At 42.7% G+C, this 23,965-nt stretch overlaps 1 protein-coding gene across 3 annotated transcripts in view; it reads left to right on the top strand.

Annotated features, from left to right (window-relative positions):
- The window catches only part of ANAPC1 (anaphase promoting complex subunit 1), a 93,035-nt gene extending 70,825 nt beyond the window's left edge, over window positions 1-22,210 (top strand). For all 3 annotated transcript variants that reach the window (XM_090053110.1, XM_090053127.1, XM_090053119.1), the window contains exons 35-48: window positions 4,866-4,942; window positions 5,197-5,287; window positions 5,434-5,490; window positions 6,248-6,441; window positions 7,583-7,669; window positions 8,193-8,310; window positions 9,174-9,251; window positions 9,482-9,549; window positions 11,465-11,603; window positions 12,383-12,469; window positions 14,063-14,158; window positions 14,515-14,713; window positions 18,676-18,810; window positions 21,837-22,210. In XM_090053110.1, the coding sequence (XP_089909236.1) occupies window positions 4,866-4,942; window positions 5,197-5,287; window positions 5,434-5,490; window positions 6,248-6,441; window positions 7,583-7,669; window positions 8,193-8,310; window positions 9,174-9,251; window positions 9,482-9,549; window positions 11,465-11,603; window positions 12,383-12,469; window positions 14,063-14,158; window positions 14,515-14,713; window positions 18,676-18,810; window positions 21,837-21,952 (1,542 nt within the window). In that variant the 3' untranslated portion in view covers window positions 21,953-22,210. The remainder of the gene's footprint in view (window positions 1-4,865; window positions 4,943-5,196; window positions 5,288-5,433; window positions 5,491-6,247; window positions 6,442-7,582; window positions 7,670-8,192; window positions 8,311-9,173; window positions 9,252-9,481; window positions 9,550-11,464; window positions 11,604-12,382; window positions 12,470-14,062; window positions 14,159-14,514; window positions 14,714-18,675; window positions 18,811-21,836) is intronic.
- The last annotated feature ends 1,755 nt before the right edge of the window (window positions 22,211-23,965 follow it).

Raw genomic sequence — 23,965 nt, forward strand, 5'->3', positions numbered from 1 at the left:
AACCGTTTCAGGCTGGACATAAGGAAGAAGTTCTTTACTGTCCGAGCCCCCAAGGTTTGGAATAGACTGCCGCCAGAAGCGGTTCAAGCACCCACTTTGAACACCTTCAAGACACATTTGGATGCTTATCTTGCTGGGATCCTATGATCCCTGCTGACTTCCTGCCGCTGGGGTGGGGGGCTGGACTTGATGATCTCCCGAGGTTCCTTCCAGCCCAAATGTTTATGAAATCTATGAAAGAAGTCCTTCCAAATCAAGATGATAGCTATTTACAATATAAATACATTAATGTAGCTATATTATTAGTCTATAATTGATTGAGTACAAAATTCTTGGGTTATTTTTGGTGAAAATAGGTATCAGGCCTCGGTTCAGGAACCAATCCCTCATCTATAACATTGTTTCCTATGGAAAATTGGTTCCTAGTTACAGTGTTTCAACTTAAGACAGTTTTTAGGAACCAATTGTGTCATAAGTCCAAGGACTGCCTGTACTAAAATGTGGGGAGTTGGAAGAATTCCTCCACTACCTACTTCTAAGTATTCCACAACCAAAACAAGACAACCTTCTCATGACAGACGACAAGAACTCCAGATGATATCTGACTGGACACTTCTTGTGCTCTGGACCACTTTGACTGTTTTTCGAAGAATTAATGGTAAAAATCCTCAGAAAACCAGTCATTGCCACAACCTCTCTCCTTTGGAGAGGGAAAACCATACAATCCCTAAAATCCAGCAACCAGATAGTGATTATAAGAACAGACACAAGAATAGTTATAGTTATCGTCAGCTGCTCAAGGAAGGCCGAATACCACTATTCATCCTTAAACTTGAATACTTTTATTAAACTGGGGGCCAAAGAAAGAGTCCCTGAAATCTCAGGGGAAAATGGTTGTAGTAGTTACTCCCCAAATCTAAAGAGTTGGGGAGGATAGTGATCAGTTTAGATGTAAGAAAGCTCAACACTTATTCAAAAACTTGAGTTCAAGATGGTCATTCAGGTAGCAATCCACCATCCAGGTGTTTATTTTGCATCTTGTGATTTACAAGATGTGTGCTTTCATATTGCAATAAGACACTTGCACTGAAAATGTCTCTGGTTCGTGGTGGCCAGGATCACTAGCAGCACAAAGTCCTTACCTTTTGGCTTCTCTGTTGCTTCAAGAATCTTCACCAAAGTCCTCACAGTAGTTGTTGCTCCATTTGAGAGGCAGAGGATTGGAGTGTGGCCTTGCCTGGATGATTAGTTACTAACAGCTATCATGTGTTTAGCAGATGTTGGAAATTAAGGCAGCACTTAAGCTTTTAGGGCACTGACAGATGTGGGGGGAAAAAAACGTACTTTACCAGAAGCAGCAGCATATTACTTGAACCTGGCTCTGCAGCATCTGTATAGATTTGAGTGCTCAAGTCGGGGTTTGTGGCACTTTTAGCTAAAGCTGATTCAATCAAGATTAGATAAAAGCACCAGAAAAGCTACACTAAAGCACCCAATCTATAAAGACATTGCGTAAACTGGGTGCATCTAACGCACTGCCTCTTCTGAGTATGTGTTGGGCTCAGCAATGGATTGTGCTGAATTTAAAGTAAACCACTATTTCTGGGGTGCGTAAAGACCAAGCCTTACAGACCAGTAAATTGGGCCTGATGCCATACATGCTGAATTTCTTTGCAACTCTGGGGAGGGGATAATCTTTCAGTTTTGTGAATTTATCTCCAACTGCATCAAATGCAACAAGATCTCTCGCATTTGGAGAAAGGCCATAGTTGTTGCGGTCCTAAAGCCTAACAAGCCCAAGGATGATGCAGAGAGCATCATCTGTTTTAAAAGATCTGTTTTATCAGAATACACGATAAGCTTTTCCTCTACTGCTGCAACATCACAGTAGACTCAATTCAAGGGTCAACATTTTGTTATGAAATATCTTAATCTTGTTAATTTGAGATTTCTAAAAGTGATAGTGAGATTCTCATCATGTGATCAATCTGTAATCTATCAAGTTGAACATTATAACATGTAAGTAAGCCATACGATAAAAAATAAGATCAAAGTTACTATAGCAAGAGCTCAAAGAAAGGTCTGAGACTGACATCCTTTTGTCAAAAACATATTGTAAAAAAATTAATTTTGTCAAACTTAAACTGAATAACTATTCCTTACAGTGTCTTTAAAGGGACATTAAGGTCAACCAACCTCCCTCCTGTGCATTCCATACAAGCTACTGGAATGCCACATTCATTCCTTAGTCTACCCTATAATTGATCTGCAGCTGCCTAAGCAGCAGGCTTGTTTCAGATGCAGAAGATCAACAGTGGAGCGGGTAACTCTTTTCTCAAGACGTTGAATAGAGCTTTGAGGCTGGGGAGAAGGTCACTGCTGTCCTGGTGGACCTCACTGCCACATATGATGTTTTCTGGCTCCATGGTCTCTATTACAAGCTCCTCTGAATGATACCTGATGAAGTTGATGATCTTTTTATTATGCTCATGCTTCAAAATTGCAATTTCATTCTCAAGGGCCATCAGTGGACAGGAAAGCTGCCCCAGAAGTCTTAAGAATGGCGTCCCACAAGGCTTAGTACTTTCTCCACTGCTTTTCAATGTGTACATTGTCAACCTGCATGACAATCCAGTCCAAGAAGTATGGCTGACAATCTGGCTCTCACTTGAACCTTTCCATCTCAGCATAATCATAGTGACAGATGCTTCTGTGTTGGGCTGGGACACTTCCATGGCCATGATGTAAACATGACCAACAAGAAATGTCCCTCCTCCTGTTCTAGAAATATGCCAGACCAGGCCCTCTCTTGAGCAAATTCCTGATAAGGTAATTAGAGAGCCACCTGTCTGTCCTTCCTCATGCACCTCTAATCATACAACTGTTACTGCCTATCTTTACAGTGGTAGTACACTGATAGTGCCCTCTTCTTCCTGCTTTACATGTGGTGAATTAGGGTGCGTTTGCTGTTTCAGGCATTGTGCCTGGTAGTTGTGTGTGGGGGTATGTTTGTGAAGTTTTTAAGAACAGGTTAGACAAATGCTTGTTCAAGATGGTTGAGATGGTCAAGGCAGGATCTTTACTAAGAGACTGGATGGACTACATGACTTCTTGAGGTCCCTCTTGAGGGGTCCTCTGCCTTGGATTTCTTTCATTGCATTTTAGCAAGCTATTTCCTATCCTTGAAGTGACAAGACATTAGCAGTGCTCTCATCCCCTTGTTTGGACTGGCAAGATTGGGCTTTTTTGATATTTCAGGCATTGTGCCTGGTAGTTGTATGTGAGGGATGGTGTATGAAGTTTTTAAGAACAGTTTAGACCAGTGGTGCTTAACCTTTTTGGGGACTGGGCCAAATGGGCAGTGCCCAGTCCATGGATCGGATCCAGCCAGTGCTCCGAATGCAGCACCTGAGGCCGTTGCAATGGGACCCCACCCAGCTGTGTGGAGCAGCAGGGGAAGGGGTAAGGAGCTCAGCCCCAACCCAGCCCACAGGGGAGGGGGCATGGGCAGGGCCCAGCCACAAGCCAGCCATGGGTAGGCTTGTGATTTGGCTCTGAGGCAGCTAGGGGAGGGAATGCAAAGGGTGTGAGGCCCGACCCTGAGCCAGCCACAAGAGAGGAGGGGCAGGGATGTGGCCTGGCCCCGAGCCAGTCACTGGGGTGGGGAACAGGGTGTGTGGCTCTAACCTGCTGCTCAGGACTTGTGGTTTGGTGTTTGGAAGTTGGCATGGGCAAGGGTGGTGGTACTGATTGTTGTTTCTCTCTGGCTAAGAGATCTAAAGGTGCATAATAGTCCAGAGGTTTTCTCCCCAGATATCAAACTATCCCATGAAACTGCCAAATTTGGTTTGCATTTGGTGAGACCTGTTATATCCAATCCAAAGCCACTACCATAGCATCTATGTGTAACATCCTGTAATTAACATCTGCAGGGCAGCTGCCTAGCGCTCTGTGTATATTTTCAGTAAGTATTACAGAATCATGGAAACCTTCAGAGCAGATGCCTCATTTGACAAAGCAGCCCTGTGGTGCAGATCTTCCTAGAGAACTCCAGGGTCCATCCCCAGCTGTGTGGGCACTGCTTTGCCATCACCAGTCAAAGAATGTGTATATGGATAATTACTGGAAGAAGAAAATAAAAGTTACTTACCAGTAACGAGTTGTTCAAGAAGTATGCCAGTGTGTGCATATTCAAATCCTGACCTTTGGTTCCTTTTCCTGGGGTCAAATACACTATAGGAATCTGGTTGAAAAGAAACTAAGCAGAAAGTGCACACTGCCTGCTTTATAAGTGCTGCTAAGGCAAAAAGTATCCAGCTGCAGCTTATGGGTAAAAGACATAGTCTAAGTGAGAATGTGTTTGAGGAAACTATATCGTAAAGAGCTCCAGTTACTGATAAATAATTTCTTTTCTATTTGGTTGACCTTAATGTCCCTTTAAAGTACAAATACACTGTGAGGAATAGTTATTCAGTTTAAGTTTGACAAAATTAATTTTTTTACAATGTGTTTTTGACAAAAGGATGTCAGTCTCAGACCTTTCTTTGAGCTCTTGCTATAGTAACTTTGATCTTATTTTTTATCATATGGCTTGCTTACATGTTATAATGTTCAACTTGACAGATTATAGATTGATCACATGATGAGAATCTCACTATCACTTTTAGAAATCTCAAATTAACAAGATTAAGATGTTTCATAACAAAATGTTGACTCTTGAATTGAGTCTACTGTGATGTGGCAGCAGTAGAGGAAAAGCTTATTGTGTAGTCTGATAAAACATCTATTTTGTATCGTGTCTGAATTGAAAAAGAGTCAAGAATGAACAGTTCAATTAAAGATTTCATTTGCCATGCCTTTTGCAGATTATAAGAGAGAATAGCATATCCCGTCAGGCAACAGAACTGCCATCATCAGAAGATCTGAATTTGGAGACTCTGGCGTAAGTAAGCTGGAAATAAGTTGATGCAGAATCACTGGCAGATATTGCACAAACCCAGGTTTGATTATATTCCTCCAATATAAAATCTAACTGCCATTTGCCTCGTCATGCAAATGCCATGATATATTAGCCATGCTTTAGCCCTTTTATGCTTTCCGAGTTCTTATTTTCTACTTTTGATAAAAGATACATTTTTTTATTTATTTGAATTAGGAAATGATAAATAGTTATTTCCCATTTCTGATGCATTTTAGGCAAGCACGGGTCTACATTATTGCTGGTGCCTGCTTGTCGTTGGGTTTTCGGTTCGCTGGTTCAGAAAATATAGCTGCATTTAACTGCCTGGTAAGAGATTTCTCTCTCCCTCTCCCCTCCCCCCACCATCCTTTTCCTGTCCCCATTCCCCTGTTCCCTACCCTCCCACATATACCAGTAGATTTATCATCTGTCATTTTAGCTCATCTACACACACATACTTCTCTTCCTTCCAGTACAAGTTTGCCAAAGATTTCATGAAGTGTTTATCAATACTGCCTACAGCTTCCATAGTAAGTTCTTTTAACTTCTCTGCTCATGAAAATGAACCTGAGTCAGGTTTTGATTTAAAATAACTAAATGTTAATGCGTATGGAATGGATTATGTCACTTTTTAGTTCCAGTCTGCTGAAAATATGTATTTTATTGCATACAACATAAGCTTTTTTTTTCAAAAAACCAGCTGTTGGAAATTGCAGTGCACATTATATGTGATAAATATGATGAGAAGAATTTCTACCTTACCAGGCAAAAGCAAAAGTAAAATCTGCAGGGACTCATGGGCAGCAGAACAATGCTGTTACTTGGTTACTTAGTATAAGGAAAAGATCTGATCTTTTCTTCATTCTGCCTCTTAAAAACAAGTTGCATACTTCATTCTGGAATTTGTTGTATGGAAGAAAATGCAGTATATGACATTTCAGTAAGCCAGTATTATAAAGGATACCACTACTTTTTATTCTCGCTGCAGCTACGTTTTCTATTTTTTCTAATACTGGGGAGTAAACCAAGTAGTCCTGAGAAAAATATTTTTATAGTTACAGGGATTGGAATTAATTAGAGGAGTGTATATGTAGCTGTTGCACTTTTTTTTGACTATTTATTTGATTTTGCTAGCATGTTAATGAGAAGGCTGCATGATTAAGATTTCTAATAAAGCAGTTTCAATTGGAACTTTCCTTTTTTCTTCTGGGTCATATAAAAGGCCTGACCAGAAGCATCTGTAATGCTGTGGAAATGTAATAACATCTTTCTCCAATTTAATTCAAGACAGGCCACTATAACCTCGAAACCTGCCTGAGTGTTGTTCTCCTATCTCTTGCGATGGTGATGGCTGGATCCGGAAATCTGAAGGTCCTCCAGCTTTGTCGTTTCATGCACAAGAAGACAGGTGGAGAAATGAACTATGGGTTCCATCTGGCTCATCACATGGCTCTTGGGCTTCTCTTTTTGGGGGGAGGAAGGTAACTTTTTTTTTCTTTCTTTATATTTTGAATTTGGTTGCTTCTCATGGATGATAAATATCTAGAACAATACTAATTACAGCTTCTTTATGAATTTTCTCTATCTGCTTAGTAATATAATCTTGATCATGGTTACAGCTTTTGCTGTTTCTGTATGAGTTACCTAGATTTACTTCTCTTTGTGATAAGGTGGGTAAAATGAACCTCCCAAGTCAAGAACTTGACTGCTGTTATAAATGAAAAGTTGATGATATCAGTGGCAGAAACCAACACTGGTACTGCCCCTCCAGTGAGTCTGTTGGCCTCTGCAATCAGTCATACGAGGAATTCTGTTAATAATACACTAAAATGGGGAAACTGAAATGGGCTGGTCTTCTGTTGTAATCTTTTGGTTCTTATATTCTGGACTGAGGTGTTTTGTTAGCTACCTCATCCCAACAATTAAGAGTTTGATTATAAACAAAAGAATGGTAATGCAGCTGGCCAGTTTTTCCTTTCCAGTTTCAACTGGTGAGAGGTATGTTTTCACTCCTACTGCTAATTCAAAGGTAAATATTGCTGCCATTCATATTACTGCATAATTCTTTTTAGCATCTCATTTAAACCCATTGCCCCGGTAATTTTCCTACAGTAGAGGATATGCATGGTACTTGTATGCTATGCAGGTATTAACTTTTTTTTTTAACCTGTTTAAGTATGTAGTTATTTTATTTAGATGTTCCATTGTTTTATGTGGGAGAAAATGCAGCAGATTGACTTTCACTGTGGCCAGACCCTGAAAAATCTGCTTCACCACTGGAAAGCTGGAGACTTTCCACAGACCCTCACTTTTTGCAGAATTGTCATTTTAAAAATTCAATCCCTTATTCTTGCATATACACTTTTCCAAGTATAAACCGATAAAATATTCCCCTCTTGACTTTGCAGCCCTCAAATAGCAGAGAGGGTTTTGCTGAAACTGTTCTTTTTGTCACTTTTTATGGCCTACCATGCTAACAAATGTTTATATTTTAATTTCATCTCATCAAATATATTTTTATATTTTTATCTAATCTGTGCACTTGGTAATATCATCTGTTCGCATGGAAGCCTTGATCTTATTCACCAATGCTGAGAGCTAATAAGGGATGTTTCCTTGCAGATACTCACTGAGCACTTCTGATTCTTCAATTGCTGCCCTTCTCTGTGCATTGTATCCTCACTTCCCTGTTCATAGCACTGACAACAGGTAAAGGGTTTCTTATTGCATACATTTTCTTAAAATCAATCATAGTTCCACAAAAAAATAAAATCCAGAACAAGGCTCTGAAAGCTTTTAGGGGTGCTGGGAATGGGAAATAAGATAAGAGCTGATGCAAGCTTTCAAAGATTAGTAACAAGTGACACAATAAGTAACAGATGGCATGATGGTAATAACTTTGGATCAGTGAAGAAATAAAGTTCTGTTATTTCTTAACGACTGAATCCTGGAGCAATATAATTTGGCAATAACTGTTTGCTCTGCAATGAAAACTTTCATGTAAGATATCTGTGTGGAGCTTTACTTAACCACTGCAAAATACATATTTGTATTGTCCTATATGGTACATCATGTGTATCTTATAAAAAGTAGTACATGTATGTTTGTATTAGTGCAAATGTCATCATTATAGTCTCCTCTGGGGTATATCTGTTTCTTATCCTGGGAACAGCTTGCCAGAGAATATAAAGTTCTCTAACACCGTTATGCAATTTTTTATTCATATAAACAGGTATCACCTTCAGGCCTTACGGCACCTGTATGTGCTGGCAGCAGAGCCAAGGCTTCTAGTACCTGTTGATGTAGATACAAATACTCCATGTTATGCATTACTAGAGGTCACATTCAAGGTAAAGTATCTCGTGCTGATGCTGGGGTTGGGGGGAACCTGTGAAGTTGTGGGAGTCTTCTAAAACCTTTGTGTATGGGGCACGTACTGTCTTCAGTCTGATCTTGGCTCTGTTTCAGTCTTCTGGTGGAGCTGAACCAAACTGCTAAGTCAAATTATGAAGGATCACCTCCAAATCTTACAATATTTCACATATTTCTAGTGCTATGAATGGTATCTTGAGTAGAATGTAAGGCAACTAAAATGAATAGCAGAAATCTGGAGAACCAGTTGTGCAAAACTGGATCTTTTCTTTATTTATAAAAGTGAGTTTTTCAAACAGACATTGAGAGTTGGCTGTTCATCTGCTCATTTGTTATTCCAGTCCACCAGATTCTTTTGAAATGCGTCCTTTAGCATGCCTGTCAACTACTCTCAGCTACAACACTTGCTGCTGATTGGACTTGTTTGTAAAGATATGTTCAAGATGTAACTTTCTGCAGATTCTCTGTGATGTGGCACAGTGTTCTCTCTGGAATAAAGACATGCTTCTTTGGCAGATAGGACTAGAGATCTACAGAGACCCCATACACCTAACAAGAGATATTAGAACATTGCTAATGCCATTGCTACAGCAGGTTCCCTAACTAGCAGTACAATTCACCTCTAAAACTGAAGTGTTCAAGTTGAAAAATGATACATAGCTGTATATATTTCATGACATCCATATGCCACATAGTTAATACCACACTTAACATATTTTAATATTCTCTATTTGTTATGATTAAGTTTAACAAGCTGAATGTTGACACTGAAACGTGCTTGCTTTTTTCCACTTCATAATGAAGGTATGTTTACGTCCATATGAATGTTGATATTTTAAAGGGTACACAGTGGTATGAAGAAACCACAGAAGAAATGATGGCACCAACCCTTCTCCCTGAGCTCCACTTACTGAAGCAGGTAAAATAAGGCTATCCTGTCCTGATTAATATCCTCTGTAGGTGGGACAGAGCCAGTTTCTGTCTTCTTTGACTCATCAGAGAAGCACAAACTGGCTTGGAAGGAAGCATCCACCCTTTAAAAGCATGGCAAGAACAATTGGTTTATATAGAACTCTGTTTTTGCAGTCCTTGTGACCTCCATGTAAGTAACATGCACCTAAGTAGTAATTAAAACTTTTATGTTACCAGATCCGAGTGAAAGGCCCACGATACTGGGAATTACTAATTGATTTAAGCAAGGGAATGCACCATTTGAAGTAAGTATCCACAGTGATGCATACTACTTCGACTTAATTTGATAATGCTCTTTTAGCTCTTAACATTTTCTTTTTACCTATTCTAATTAACCCTTAAAACTTACAGTAGGTTGGAGCAACTCTGCATTTCCAGTCTGTTTGCTTTTGTGCATTTACAGCACCTTGTGCATATACAGTACCTGGGCAGAGTGAAACTTTCAGGAGAAGTTGTCTGTTTTCTCTGTTTGCATTGCTCTTGCATGAATAAATTGGGGGTGGGGGGGAATGATGACAAAGCCACAAACATTGGTAAGGGTTTGAGAAGGTGCAGTATTAGAAACTCCCTTGAACTTGTGCATGTTTGTTTTGTGTTTTTAATTGATGGAATTTGATGTGACTTATGTCCCTGAAAATTGTATGCTGTTGGTGTGAAAGTGATACCAGTTTTTCTTGATATTTATCTGCAGTGTCATGCAAGATGTATGCAATACAGATTGATTAATGCAGGATATTTTAATGTGTACTTTGGACAATTATAATAAATAGATATTGTTTCTGAATATAGTATTCACAGGTAAAATTACACTTAGCACTATAGATAACAGCCTGTATGTATACATTCTATAAATTAAATACAGTATGCAAGCCTGAGTGGCATGAAGAAAGCCATTTTAATTTTTCGTTAGTAAGATTGCTGTTTTATTTAGACAACGTTGTTGAGAATAAGTTAGATGCTATGAGATACTCTATAGGGCTGTGTTTCAAAGCCATGCGCTTATTGGTAGATGCAACGACTCACTTGTTGAAAGGATATCTTGCCCTGAGCATTTGGATCAGCTCTGTGGAATCTGCAGGGGCTGCATTTCAGCATTAGGTTGAGTTTAAGGCATTGTCTTTTGACTTTATTGTGGTCCATGTGACTTGGAACTTGAAAGAGAGGTTGTCTGCATGTTTTTTGTACTGCCCCAGCTGAAATTAGCACTAGTGCTCCTGGGGGTCTCTGTTGCTGTGAAATTAAGGCAGGATCCTGACTGGTTCTGTAAGGCTTCCCAGCTTTGGAACTACTGTGTTTACTCTAACCGAAAATTGCACAAATATGTTGACTTTCAGGGCATGCCACAGAGCCCGTTCTCCACTGCTCCAAAATGGAGTGAGTTATGAGCGTGACAATCTGTTGGAGGAGAGAAGGGCAGGTGGATGATCTTGCCTTTTCTTGCCTGCCTTGCTATTACAGGTTACTGCTGTGTTGTTATATTGGTGAGCTATTTCTGTTAGGGTTATTTAAGGTGATGTTGAAAGGGCTCAAAACAAATGGGTAGCCATCCTCTAAATGAAGTAACCAACTGAACTGTTTCATAACGGTGGGAGTCTAAATTGTTATGTTTGTTTCACTTGCCCTAATTTATAAATTTGTTCATGAACAGATTAGTTGTTGACATTGCAGTTTTTAGTACAAGGGTAAGCAAAGCCCAATTTTAAAGGAGAACAGCACATAGAGCAGTACCGTGTGGTATTACTCTCTGAAGAGTGAGACGTGATACAATGGAACGCAGTGGTGTCCATTTATGATCATTCACAGGTGCTGAACCATCCTCTGAGGGTGGAGCAGGTAGCTGTACCGTCTTTAGAGGAAATTGTGTTATATGTCAGTTGTCGTGGAACACTTTGCCCCTTTGCACTTATGAAACGAAGGCAGTAGTCTTCTCTAGATTTACATCCTGTTGCAGGATTGCCAAAGAAACCAAGACTTGCACATACAGCATGTGTGCAGGGGCTAAATAAGAATGAGACAAATCCCTGCATGGGGATGGTAGTACAGGCAAGTTCCCAGTTTGTAGGTTTCTTTTAACTGTTTGCATAGGTATTAAAGGTAGCCTGGGAAAGTGACTTAAATGACTTCAGTCTGAGGAAGATGCTGATAATGTTGTTGTTTCAGATCAATTCTTTCCAAGGATGGTGTCCTGTATGTAAAACTGAGAGCAGGGCAGCTGTCATACAAGGAGGACCCAAAGGGTTGGCGCAGTTTGTTAGCCCAGACTGTCACTCACAGGAACTCCGAAGCTCGAGCATTCAAGGTATCCTCATCTGACAGTTCTGCTCTGTGAGCCCAGAGCAGCGATGTAACCTCAGCACTTACTGGCAGTGCTGCCAGTAAATGTTTTTGGTCATAGTTTGGTAAACGGATGAAATATAAAATGGGGTTATAAATGTATTGGGGAAATGAATGATTTAGATACCAAACTTTCTTCAGATAAGCATGTTGATAGAAGTGATGAAAGGCTGATGTCCTCTGGCAGCTATTTGGTCCCTCTAATATGAATTGATAATTTCAACTCCATTCCTTCTGGGCAGTGACCTATGTCATAAAACTGCCATCTTAGACAGCCAAAGAATGAATCAAAGTTCAATTGGAATGTCTCCTCTAGTAGTAGCACTTATAAAGCAGGGAGGTAAGTGAGGTACATAGGGATATATTAGAATAACGTCTGCCATATCTTTTCCACTCAGAATTTCTAGGGACATAGTGCTTTCAGTAGACTACTGCTCATGAGTGCTGAAGTTACTTGTTAAAAGCTGCATTGTTTTTGGAAAATGAATCCAGTAGCTAGCACTGAATCACGTTCTCAAGAATAGCTGCACTATACATCTGCCTCTTTATTTTCTATGTATGTGTGGCTAGGGTTAAATGGATTTTGCATTTGCTTATTATATATATTGCATAAATTACAAGAACCTATCTTGAGCTCTAGAAAATTGCTGTGGAAAAGGAATGGAGATCTTGGACTGTTGCTGGACCTCTGCAATAGAAGCAATAGATTTCTAATCTCCAGTGTGTCTTCTTACCTGTTTGTAGCCGGAAGCAATTTCAGCCTTCACGTCGGATCCAGCACTGCTTTCATTTGCTGACTATTTCTGCAAACCAACTGTGAACATGGAACAGGTATACTATGCCTAAATGTATAGTATCCCTCAAAAGAATGGATTTTTATTTTCATAAACAAAATACAAAAAGCCAGTGTTAAATTCCAGATTGATTTGGTAATGCAAAATGCAGAATGAAATGAATCTACCCCCCAAAAATGGTGAGGGAAGCAGAAAAAACCCCATATTTTTCTCTATTTAAGTGAACAAATACGGTGGAGCATGAATCATTACATAAGTGAATAGTTGCTGATAATCAGCAATCATGATTTTCTCTGTTTTGAAAGTCACACATTCTCTGATTAAAACCCCCAAAGCCAGTGTTTTTCCATGATTAAAATGAAATGCCACTAATATGTATAGGTATCAGTTCAACACAATATTTTATTGATATATTTACAATTTTAAAGCAATTTGGAAGCCTACTAGTGCCTCAAAATAAATTATAAATACCTATACATTTTGGTGTTTGTTTTTGGATTTTTATCATGGGAAATCAGAGCAAAGGAGGCAGTGGGAGCTCACCAGGTTGTGGGTCCAGGTGTGGCTGTCCCCCGCCTCCCCTACTGCTTTGTGGTGTTGAGCAACCCTGATATGGCAGTGTTCTGCCCATGCCATTGCCCCTCAGTCCCCACCCACAGCCCCCTGTATCCCCCAGTTGCCAGAGCTATGGGGCCAGGGACCTGGGTCTGTAGCCCCCTACCTGCCCTAGCAGCATCTGAACCCCAGCCGCCACCTGTGGGAGGTGGCAGCTGCTGTGGCAGATTATGGAGCCTCGCTGTCCCTCTCCCATGGGTGGCGCAGCAGAGTGGAGCCTGTCGGGGAGAGTGGGTTTGAATCACCCTCTGCAGGTTCAGGCTCCCCTCTCTGCTGCCCTCCCCCTGGAGCCTCTGCAACCTAGTGGGTGGGACCCAGCATGGCAGGGAAGAATAGGGCCAGGCAGGGAAGCTCTTTGCTGCTGCTGGGAGCCTTGCGCTGCCATGGCAAGGTGGCCCCCTTCCTGCTTGGCAGCAGCGACGGGCACAACACTGTGCCTCCACCCCCACTGCTGCCAGGAGGGCAGAGGGGCATCTCACAATAGTAGTGTGGGGTTCCCAGCAGCGGCAACAAGCTTCCCTACCTGGCCCTGCTCTGTCCTGCTATGTCAGGTCCTGCCTGCTGGACTGCGGAGGCCCTGGGGGGGAGGGCAGCAGGGCAGGGAGGCTGGACCCACAGTGGACAACCCACACCTGCCCCCTGCACAAATCTGGGGGGCACATCCTGCCCTCCCTTTCCCCCCCCCCAGCCTCTGGATGATTCACCTGTGGTTCTGTCCCACTCCCCAGCCGAGCCCCATGGCTGCCCATTCCAGCCCTCATGCCCCATACACCACCCTCTCATTCTGGCCCCGGCTCTGCCCAACTCCCTCCCTCCCCTCCTGCATTTTTCTCCTTAAAATGAGAAAACCCAGGTTTCACCACTTTTTTTTTCTATTGCAAAGGGAAAATGCAGATCCCTGCTGATAATGTTACGTGTTCAGGGATTAATCATAATGAAAGAAAATTAAAGCAATTGAAGAATTTGTAAATGGAACTTAGAGCGTGTGTTTTCTGAAATGTGTGTCTTTTATCAGAAACAGGAAATTCTGGACCTTTTCTCCTCTATTCTTTATGAGTGTGTTACTCAAGAGAATCCAGAAATGCTGCCCACCTACATAGCAATAGATCAGGTAAAGCGAACAATTTAACTTTATTTTTTTTAATACTTATAGTTTTGTATAAGGTCATGATACTTGAACACCTTTCTTACTTGTCCTGGATACAAGAAATAAAAAAAATGGTAGAAATCTGTCAGTGGATTTATAGGAAGAACTAAAGTTTTGAAGACAGCAGATAAAAAATAACTGATACGGTAATGAGAAGCAGAGTCAGCAAAGGAAAGGTTTCCTTCCATTATTTTTTTTTGCATTGAAGGGGAATGTTAATACATTGGGTTTTTTAAAGAGTTTGATTACTTCACAGTTACATAAGGAATACTTCTTTTCTCCTACAGTACAAGCTCAACATACCTTGTGTTTTCTATTAGGCAGTGAGAAGGTTGGAGAGAAGAGAAATGTCTGAGACGTTTGAATTGTTCCAGATAAGGCTGGTTTTAGAATTCTTCAACTCCAGAAGCCACCAGGACAAGATGGGGAGAAATCCAAGCAGAGGGCTCTTCATGAACTCTGAATTTTTGCCTGTGATGAAGTGCACTGTTGATAACACTTTGGATCAGTGGGTACAAGGTAAAAAGTAGCCATTAAACCCTGGCCTAGCTTATCATCCACAGTCTTATTTATCACTGCTTGATACCCACTTATATTTTTTACCATGAGGTGACTAACATGGGTGATCTCTCCTGAGACAAAAATATACGGAGAACACATTTTTAACACAAAGCTCACTGAAGTCAGCCCTGTGTTGCTCCACATGTTATTTTGTATTAAAACTTAGGTACCTTCTCTTCAGTATGTGTTTTCTCTTGGCATCACTCACCCATACTTGGCACCCTACATGTAACACCTAGTTTGGTACTTGTGTGACAGTGTATTCAGAGACAAAAAAACCCCTGCCATATACAGCATAGGTAAGAGGATGGTTTCTTCTAGCCAGCTTCTTCATATCTTATCCACCAGCTGTTTTTTAAATTTTGTTGCTGAAAGTGAATTGGAATAAATAAAGGTCAGGTTGCCCATCCTTGAGCCATGTTTATCTGAAAGTTGACCGTATGGTAGCAGTGTTGGTGGTGTAGTTATGGTCCAGTTATAAGAGAAGTAAGGTTTATGAGATGAGACTTTTTTTATAGACCTACTTGTATAATTGGAAAGGGAGGCGACTTTCAAATATCAAGCACCTTTCACCGTGTGTGTGAAAGAAGTAGTCAGTTTAAGCTAAGGAGAAATTAGGGAAGTTGTATGAGTTTAACCTGGGTTATTTTGGGTTATTCAGTCTGGAGAAGAGAAGACTGAGGGGGATTTGATAGCAGTCTTTAAATACCTAAAACGTGATTACTGAGAATGAAGATGGGCTTTTCTGTGTGGCTGTAGCAGACAGGACTAAGAACAATGGCCTCAAGCTGCAGCAGAGAAAATTTTAGGTGGGAAATTAGAAGGAACTTTCTGACTATGAAAGTAGTCAAGTGTTGGACCAGGCTACTAGAGAAGATGTGGAATCTCCATCGCTGGAAATTTTTGAGAGAAGGTTGGACAGGCACTTGGATGAGATTTGGTTTACTTCGGGATAATCCTGCCTTGTGCAGGCTGTGAACTAAATGATTTTGTGAGGTCCTTTCCAGCCTTATGTTCTTATGTTCCTATGATTGTTAATAAACTTGACCACTTCAAAAGGGCATGGGCAGTTACAACCAGTGCAGAAAAGAAAAATTGGCAGTTGAGAGGTAAGTTTATAATGGTCCATAAAACCAATGTGTCTGTCGATCCCAGGGTTTTGGTGCACAGTAAAAATGAATTTCTGTTTCCAGGCCTATTATCTGAATGTATTTTGCAGGTTTCCTTTGAAGACAAAGGACCATTTGGTCAGAAATGGGGGTTCTTTTGTAAAAATGGGTTCTCCAACTGGTGATTGAGTTTTTTGTCCTTTATCACTTCTATATAGGAGTCAGTTCTGGTTTAATTTAAATGTTTTCTATGAGAACATTTAGTGAATTGGCTAAGGCCGAACATAACATGTTATAGACATGTGAGAGTGTCGCATTCATCCCAGACCCAGTGAAAGACTCTTGAAGCCAAAAGGTTGTTTTGCAACTCTCCCTACCTTATACATTTGTCTAATAAAAAGCATTACCGCACATCACAAATGTTGCTTCTCTCAGTTGGCCAGCTTGTGAATCAACACTATGCAGTCCCTTTTAACACTTCGGGTAAAGGAAGTGTAGCTCTAAAATTGCCTGTTTTTCAGATTTCGCTCTTCAAATTTTTTAGTGAAAATACATAGTCTTAAAAGCTGATCTTGATGCCCCCTGAGTAATCTATAATAATAATGGGCTTATTCTGTTTGTCCAGAGCACTCTAGTTGTCTCAGCAGCCAATCACAATGCTTACTGAAACTACCAATCTGAGTGCTTCAGATAGACAGAATAAGCATGTTACTATGATAGAAGATCCTGAGGCCTTTCAAACGGATATGCAGGCAAATCAAAGCTAGAGTGAAGCACTGGGGATTCCCACCGTGGAGCAGGCAGGATCTGCCAAAGGGAGGGGAAAACAAAAACAAAGTGGTGAGGGGCCTGGTCCTTTTTTCCCCAGAGCCTGCCCACCTCTCCCACAGCTGGGGGGGCAAGCTGCTGGTGGGCCCTGAGCTGCAGGGGCCTCCAGTGCTTCCCTCTGTGGTGGTGGCACCCCCCCCAGGACTGCCCGGGTAGGGTGCCAGTGGGTGCGTGCTGCCCAGGGCACACCACTGCCATGGAGGGAAGCACCAGGGGCCCTCCTGCAGTTCAGGGCCTGTTGGTGGCTGGCTTCACACTCTGCCCCCCCATCCCCCGGGTGGTGGGAGATGCAGGCAGGCTCTGAGAGAGGGGCAAAAAATTCAGGCCCCTTGTTGTTGTCATCGTAGTGTTGTCCCCCCGCTTCTCCCCTTGGCAGAGCCTGCTTGTGCAAGCTGCTGCCAGGTTCTGCAGCTGAGCTGTGTGGGGGGGGGCCTGGTGCTTCCCTCCATGGCGGCAATGCCCCCTGGGGCCACCCAGATGGGGTGCTAGCTGTGCAGGTGCAGCCTCAGCCTGCAGGCAGCACTCATCGGATTCAGCAGTACACAGGGCACTGGAAGCCTGGGTGTGCTCAGGGAAGCTTGGGCTTGGAGGGCTTCCAGTGCCCCGTGTACTGTCCCTGCTGCCTTCCTGCCTCCTGGGGCCACCCGGGAATGGCGACTGCCCCGGGAAGGCAGCAGGAGGGCGTCTGGGTGTGCCAGCAGCTGGAAAAGGCAGCAGGGATTGTGTAAAGGAAGTCGTACAAGCCCAAGCTTCCCTGAGCATGCCCAGGCTTCCAGCGCCCCGTGTACCATCCCTGTCATCTTCTCCGGATAGGGCCCTTTTACACGTGAGGAATATCACTGAAATTGTTATGTAGCAAACTAAAATACATGGGATGTGCTTTAGTGTCCTATGTAAAAGTGTGAAATACACCACCATATGTGCACACTTACAAAATGTAATTGTAATATGCTACCAAAGACGTACACTGTTATGCAATTACATAGTTAAAAAGGTCAATTAAACCACTAAAAGGGACAATTTCCTTATGTGTATAAGGGTCCTCTTATTCTATGATTATAAGCAAGTTACAGAGTCAAACTTTTGACTAAATGTCCTTATATTCCTAAGCCTGTGTTTACACATGGACAGCTTTATATGTAGCTTTTTCAAGGGTGAGAAGTTTTGATTCCGTTAAAGTATTCAGTCAAAGGATAACTAAAAATCCTGTCTTTAAAGAAATACTTATGCAATAAAAGTTTAATCGCAAATGTTTTGTGGGTTTCAGCTAGTTTTAAAATAGTATCCTGAATCTGGTTGCCAGTGCCATGTGTGCCTGTCTTGGTAACTAACCGGTGGTATGTTGTGTGTTGTATAAAACAGCAATGCCAAATTATGTGATGCCAAAGTAAGGTTCAGACTTAAAGGATTTTTGCAGTTTTGAGAGCATCAAGTCTTTTAAGTATAGTTTTTTGTATGGAACATATTGAGGAATCTGAAGTCTTTTGTGTGAAAGGATTTGGTTAACATAAAGAGATCAGATATAAAAAGAGGGTTACGGGGGTAGTGTGTTGTATTGGAAGCCCTTTCTTAGGGCAGAAATGTGTTGTGGGTGTGGACCAGGTATATTCAAAAGGCTTCAAATGGGCAGCAGCTGTCGTGTAAAGCTGAGAACCACTCAAATGTAGCAGAGCTCCAACTTTAAGACCTCTTTATCCAGCTCTAAAGTTGGGGCATTTTGCTACATTTGAATGGTTCTCAGCAAGTTTACACAAAAAAGCTGATGCCATTTTGGAAGGGTTACAAATATACCTGTGTCCATGACAGAAACAGAGTGGGGATTAGGTGGGGGAAGGCATATTAGCCCGTCTGTGCTATAGAGTGAGGGGCCCTTTTCAGCAAGTCTGTGGCCAGGAGACTGTCTCTTTACACTCCTTTGACTTTTCCTTTCAACAAGTGAGAAAATGTTACCTGAATCTCAGAGGTCTCCCTGATATATTACAGCTGGAGGTGATGTCTCTCTGCGTTCCTATTTAAGTGGGCAGCCTGCTGAGGAATGTCAATCAAGTATGCTGGCTTGTTTCCTCGTTTACTATGCAGTGGCAACTCCAGGCCAGCTAGCAGCAGGAGGCTTGGAAGGTAAGGCAGAAATTAGTGTTGTATCAATATGGCTATATGTAATTAACGGCCTTGCATTTTGGCCCCATATATGAAATTGTTTTCAACACACACACACACACAAACACACTCCCTCCCTCCCCAAAAATATATAGGGGAATAAGCCACTGAAGATGCAAATATCCATCCATCCATTCCCACATGTATTGTTTTTAAGTTGGTTCAAGTATGCTCTTTCTTTGAGAGTTTTTTTGGGAGCATTATAGCAGAGGGACTTGAGAAAGGACTAAGGACACCAGCACTACCCTGGTTTTTCACCGTTTTTTTTTCTGAGTGACAGCCTGAGACCTGCCTGTCCTCCTAGCATTCGTCTGGTGGGTCAGGCAGGCAGGTTCTTTCATCACGTGTGATCACGGTTCCCTTTAAGGTGCATGCGTGTGTGCATTTGTGGCCATGCACAACTAAAAGTGTGGCTGCACACAGCCTTTTCAAGCCCACGCACAGGGAAAGATTGGGCTGGGAGCCTGGCACCGACTCCCCAGCTCCAGGAAAGTGCTCTGCTTCCCCTGCATCAGGGCCAGGGAGTAGAGCACTTCCCAGGAGCCGGCAGAGCCCGTTCCAACTGCCTGTGCCAGCCTCCATCCCTGCCTTGCCTCACCTTGGGGAGGAGCTGCTGCCTGCCCCAGTGAGGCTCTGGGACACCACTCTGGTCCCCTGCATCGCCTCAGGGAGCAAGGAGGCATGTGGCGGGGAGCGGAGCAGTGTCCTGGAGCCAGCGGAGCCTCACTGGGGCAGGCAGCAGCTCCTCCCCGAGGTGAGTCAAGGGACGCATGGAGGCTGGGGTGTGGGCTCCACCGGCTCCAGGGAAGTGTTCTGCTCCGCAGCCCTGATGCAGGGCTCTGGCCCCGGCTCCAGCTCCAGCCTCCGGACCTCAGCCCCCTTTCAGTAAGTGTCCCATCCTCACAGACCCCTGCTCCTTCGCGGGAACATTGTGTATGATATGTTTACATTGTCCTTATTAGTGGTTACATTGTCCTTATTAGTCAGATCTGGAGATCACTTTTTGCTGGCCAGCCCTGGGGATAATAAATGTTTCCACACTTTGATGCAAGGCAAGCTGTAAAGCTTGGTAGAGAATGGGAAGGGTTTTACAGCTTCAGTCAGTGCCTGCCACAGGGAAAAGGGAATGTACTGGTGAAGCTTATCGGCTTAAGGAATAGCATCACTACCAGAAGCCCTGCGTATTCCTTCAGAGCACAAGAATGTGCCCTAACACAAAGGGAAGGTGTTTTCTTTAAATGTTTTGAGAACCATCCCCTGGGTAGCTTTTTCAGAACTTTCCTTGCTATTCCAGGCCAAATGCAGTCTTTAGATGCCGCTTTTTGCATCATTGCTTCCCTGTGTCCTTTCTCTCTGGTATGGCTCTCTACTTTGGGAGTTTCCAGTGTCTTGATTGATGCTTGGGTACCCAGATAAAAGACAGTCTGCTTAGCACTGTAAATTTTCCTTGCAGTATTTCCCCTATGTATATTTACCAGCCTTGGTTTGCTACATAACTTTTACTATGTGTGCTGTAGTCAAACCTAGGAGTACAAACATTCGTAAGTTAGGTCTCCCAACAATTGTAACGTTTTTAGGTCAGTGGAAGCCAACCTTTTTGCACGCATGCCACAAATTAAGCCCTCCACTCTCCCAAAGTGCCATTCTGATCCCCTTCCCCTGCCTGATCTGCTGCTCTGATTTCTGTTCCCTGCACTATCTGGCACTGTGCTGCCTGCCCTCCCCCCCAGATCTGCCTGTGCCACTTGTAGTCCTTGTGCTGCAAGTTGGCCACCTCCATGTTTTAGATCATGATAAATTCTAGCTCTGTTTGTCTTCTAATGCAAGTCTTAGGAATTACTCTATACATAACATATGCTAAGAATGGACTTTAATTCTTTTTACATGAAAGCAGAGGTTCTGATATAACTGCAGTATTCTGAGAACTGGCACTGCATGGAAGTTCCTGTTGATAGCTAGAGAGTTAGCTATACTAGAGGGTGTACTGCAGGCTGCTTTCCCTTATTACAGCCATTCCATTTTCCCTTGCAGGGGGCTTTTTGTGTTGCTTGTTTCAAAATCTTGTTCCTCGCTTTGGAGGGGCAGGGAGGTCAGGTCTAGATAGCCTGGCTGCTGACTCTTCTAGGCGAAAATGTACTGTTTGGGGAGCTTTATGCATAGAACTCTCAGTAAGCAATATGTACAAAATAGTATGTGGCTTTATTTAATGTATTCTTTGTGCACATTGGTCTCAAGGGACTTTGAGCTCAGATGGCATTTTTTGAGAAGCATTTAGAACAGTTTAGCTTTTGAGCATCAACACAGCTCATTTTTTATATTTAAATGGCAACGGCAGAATAGAAAATGCACTCAAGCATCAAACTTTTCTACTGACTGGAAAAGCCCAGCTGAGTTTTTTCAAATAAAATACCTCTGTTCTATGTCCACGATAGTATGAATGCTCTTCTCCCTTCCTGAAAGAGTTTGGAAAAGCTAAAGAGGACTTTTAAGGATGAATGAATTAAGTCTGACCTCTGGATGATTTGTGCTGGGATCCCTTCAGTTGCATGACCTGCCCCTTAATTTTGCCCATACTAACTTTTTCATTTTCATCTAAGATTTGTATAATTTTTTAATTCCTTCCAGTGTGTATAGAGAACTTCAGTTTTCTCTGTAAAGCCTCTTTTGTAAAAACAAAACAAAACAGAAAAACAGTTCTTTTTCTGGTTTGTGTTTCTGGGGCCTCATCTTGGGTGTTCCTGGAGGAAAATTAATTCCTTTCCATGAGTCATTTCCTTTATTTGTCTTTTAACTTAAGCTTGCATGAACACAGTTTAACCTATGGTCCAACAACTACAACAAAATTATTGTATAGGGAAATAAACCACAGAAGATAGAAATATCTACTATGCTGAAAAGCAATAACGTTCTACTTTCAACATTTATTACCATTTCAGTCCACAAGCACTATTTAGATACATAACTATTTCCTTCTTTTCTCTCACTAGGAAGTACCAGCTTTTCTGAACTGCTGTTGAAATTCCGGCAGCTGAAAATGCCAGTTCACACATTACTCAGACTTGCACCTTTGCTGCTTGGAAATCCAGAGTCAATGGTATGGTAGTTGTGCCAAAACAGATACCTGCAACATGAATTTCACACCCAGTGACCAAATGTCAGTGATGACTGTCTCGTATGTTAAATTATTTGAAAGTGACAGGGGTAAAACAAACTTAATTTTGTAACTTTTCAAGGAACAGCGTACTTTGAACTTGTCTGTGGGTGTTGTGACTGTGATGATGGGGATCTGTTTATGAAGTAATGCTATGAATTGTAGATGGGTAATGGTGAATTAATAATAAATTTTACTTTTGTAACTAAAGTTGTCAGAAAATGCTTTTTGTGATTCATTGGGAAAAAATAACCCCTCTGGAAGTGATGTGTCTCTCTTTCTACACAATCTGATGTCCTTGGCCTCTGACACTTCTTAAAGGACTCATCCTCAGCCTCCACTCTTAGCTGGATAGAGAACAGAAAGAGGAATATGTCTGATGCCATCACATTAGGATGCTTCCCAGATCACTCCATGCTAATGTCTTATTGTTCACCTGGGATGGTCTTTTAGTGCATCTCTCATATGACTCTTTCCTACCATGCAGTTTTTCCTTCTGTAGAAACTGCTTGTGCTTTCCTTCTTTGCTCATGACGCACAATTGTTACCCTATTTTATCTCTTTTTTCAGATCTTTGTACTGCAGTTAGTCAGTGGATGCTGCAAAGGCAAAACACCTGCCTCTGTATTATGTTATGTCTGGGCAAGGGACTCTAATCAGAACTTTGAAGCAATTGGGCATTCAGTTCCCTTTTCTCCACCTCTGACACAATGACTTGAATATTTCTCCATCTTTCCCCAGAGTATAGTGGGTATCACATTTACAGTTTCCATGTGAGATGATTCATTTTTCCATACAGCAAGCAGACATACTTTGATAAAAGGAGCCACACTCAAAAGCTGTCCAAAGCACAACAAATGGTACTACATGGTGGCAAAGTAACTTGCCCTGGGCTACTGACTAGGGCTCCTTCCTGTTCATGGGCTCAAATAACAGCTGCAGCTCCTCAGGTCCAGTGCACAGGATGCCCAGTCCTCTGTGTCTGTGTAAATATTCATTCTATGTATTTGGCATGCCACCACCCTGACTATATGGAGCCAACATGGAAGAGATGCTTCTTGGAATATGTGGAAGCTGTGCCTTCTGCTCCAGAAACAATGGGCTTTGAAACCCTGTGCCCAGATTTTGTATTTCTTGATTTTACATAGAAATGTAGCTGAGCTCAGACTTCACAATTCAAGGGGTCCAAGTGGGAAACTCATTTTGTGGAATAATCACAAGACATGCTATTCCAGGTGTTGGGATTTATTTAGGCTGGGGGGCCACTTGGAGTTTTGGTGATGTTGCAGGCCAGATCAGCATCCCCCACCCACAACCTGCAGCAGCACACCAAAACTCATGGGACCCAGTCGCACACTGTCACTGCCTGGTGATTCTGGTGTCTCCATGGAGACTAGCCAGGGACCCATGCAGACAGGGAGTAATTGGCCAGACAGATGGGATGGGGCTGTGGGTAGGCAGGGAGCAGCATCCAGGAGTGGGACAGGTTGGTGGGGCTGGGGCCAGGGCTGGAATTATGGGGCAATACACAGTATGGGACTGGGTCCTGGGGCAAAGCCACAATCTGTGGCTCTGTGATCAGAACTGGCATCCATTGCAGGGACATGCAGGCAGCAGATTGTGGCTTTCCGCCCTGGGCCCCAGCCCCATGCTGTCACTGCCCCATGATCCCAGTCCTGGCCCTGATCCTGACCACCTGTCCTTCTCCCTGCTGCTTCTCCCTGCCTGCCTGCAGCTCCATCCCATCTGTCCGGCCAAGCGCTTCTTGTCTGTGGGGTCCTGGGCCAGCCTTCATGGAGCCCCCTCCCACCTGTTCCATCTGGCACCCCATGCAGTGGGTGCAGGGCAGACAGACCGGGACGCTTGGGCCATGGGGCTGGGGCTGGCAGCAGCAGTGACACTAGCAGTGGCAGCCAGAAGGAGCTACCGCCACTGGAGCTTCCAGGAAGCAGAGTCCAGCCACCA

This window comes from Crocodylus siamensis, chromosome 1 (assembly GCF_052110815.1).
Source record: "Crocodylus siamensis isolate JL-2025a chromosome 1, ASM5211081v1, whole genome shotgun sequence".
NCBI classification, from domain to species: domain Eukaryota; kingdom Metazoa; phylum Chordata; order Crocodylia; family Crocodylidae; genus Crocodylus; species Crocodylus siamensis.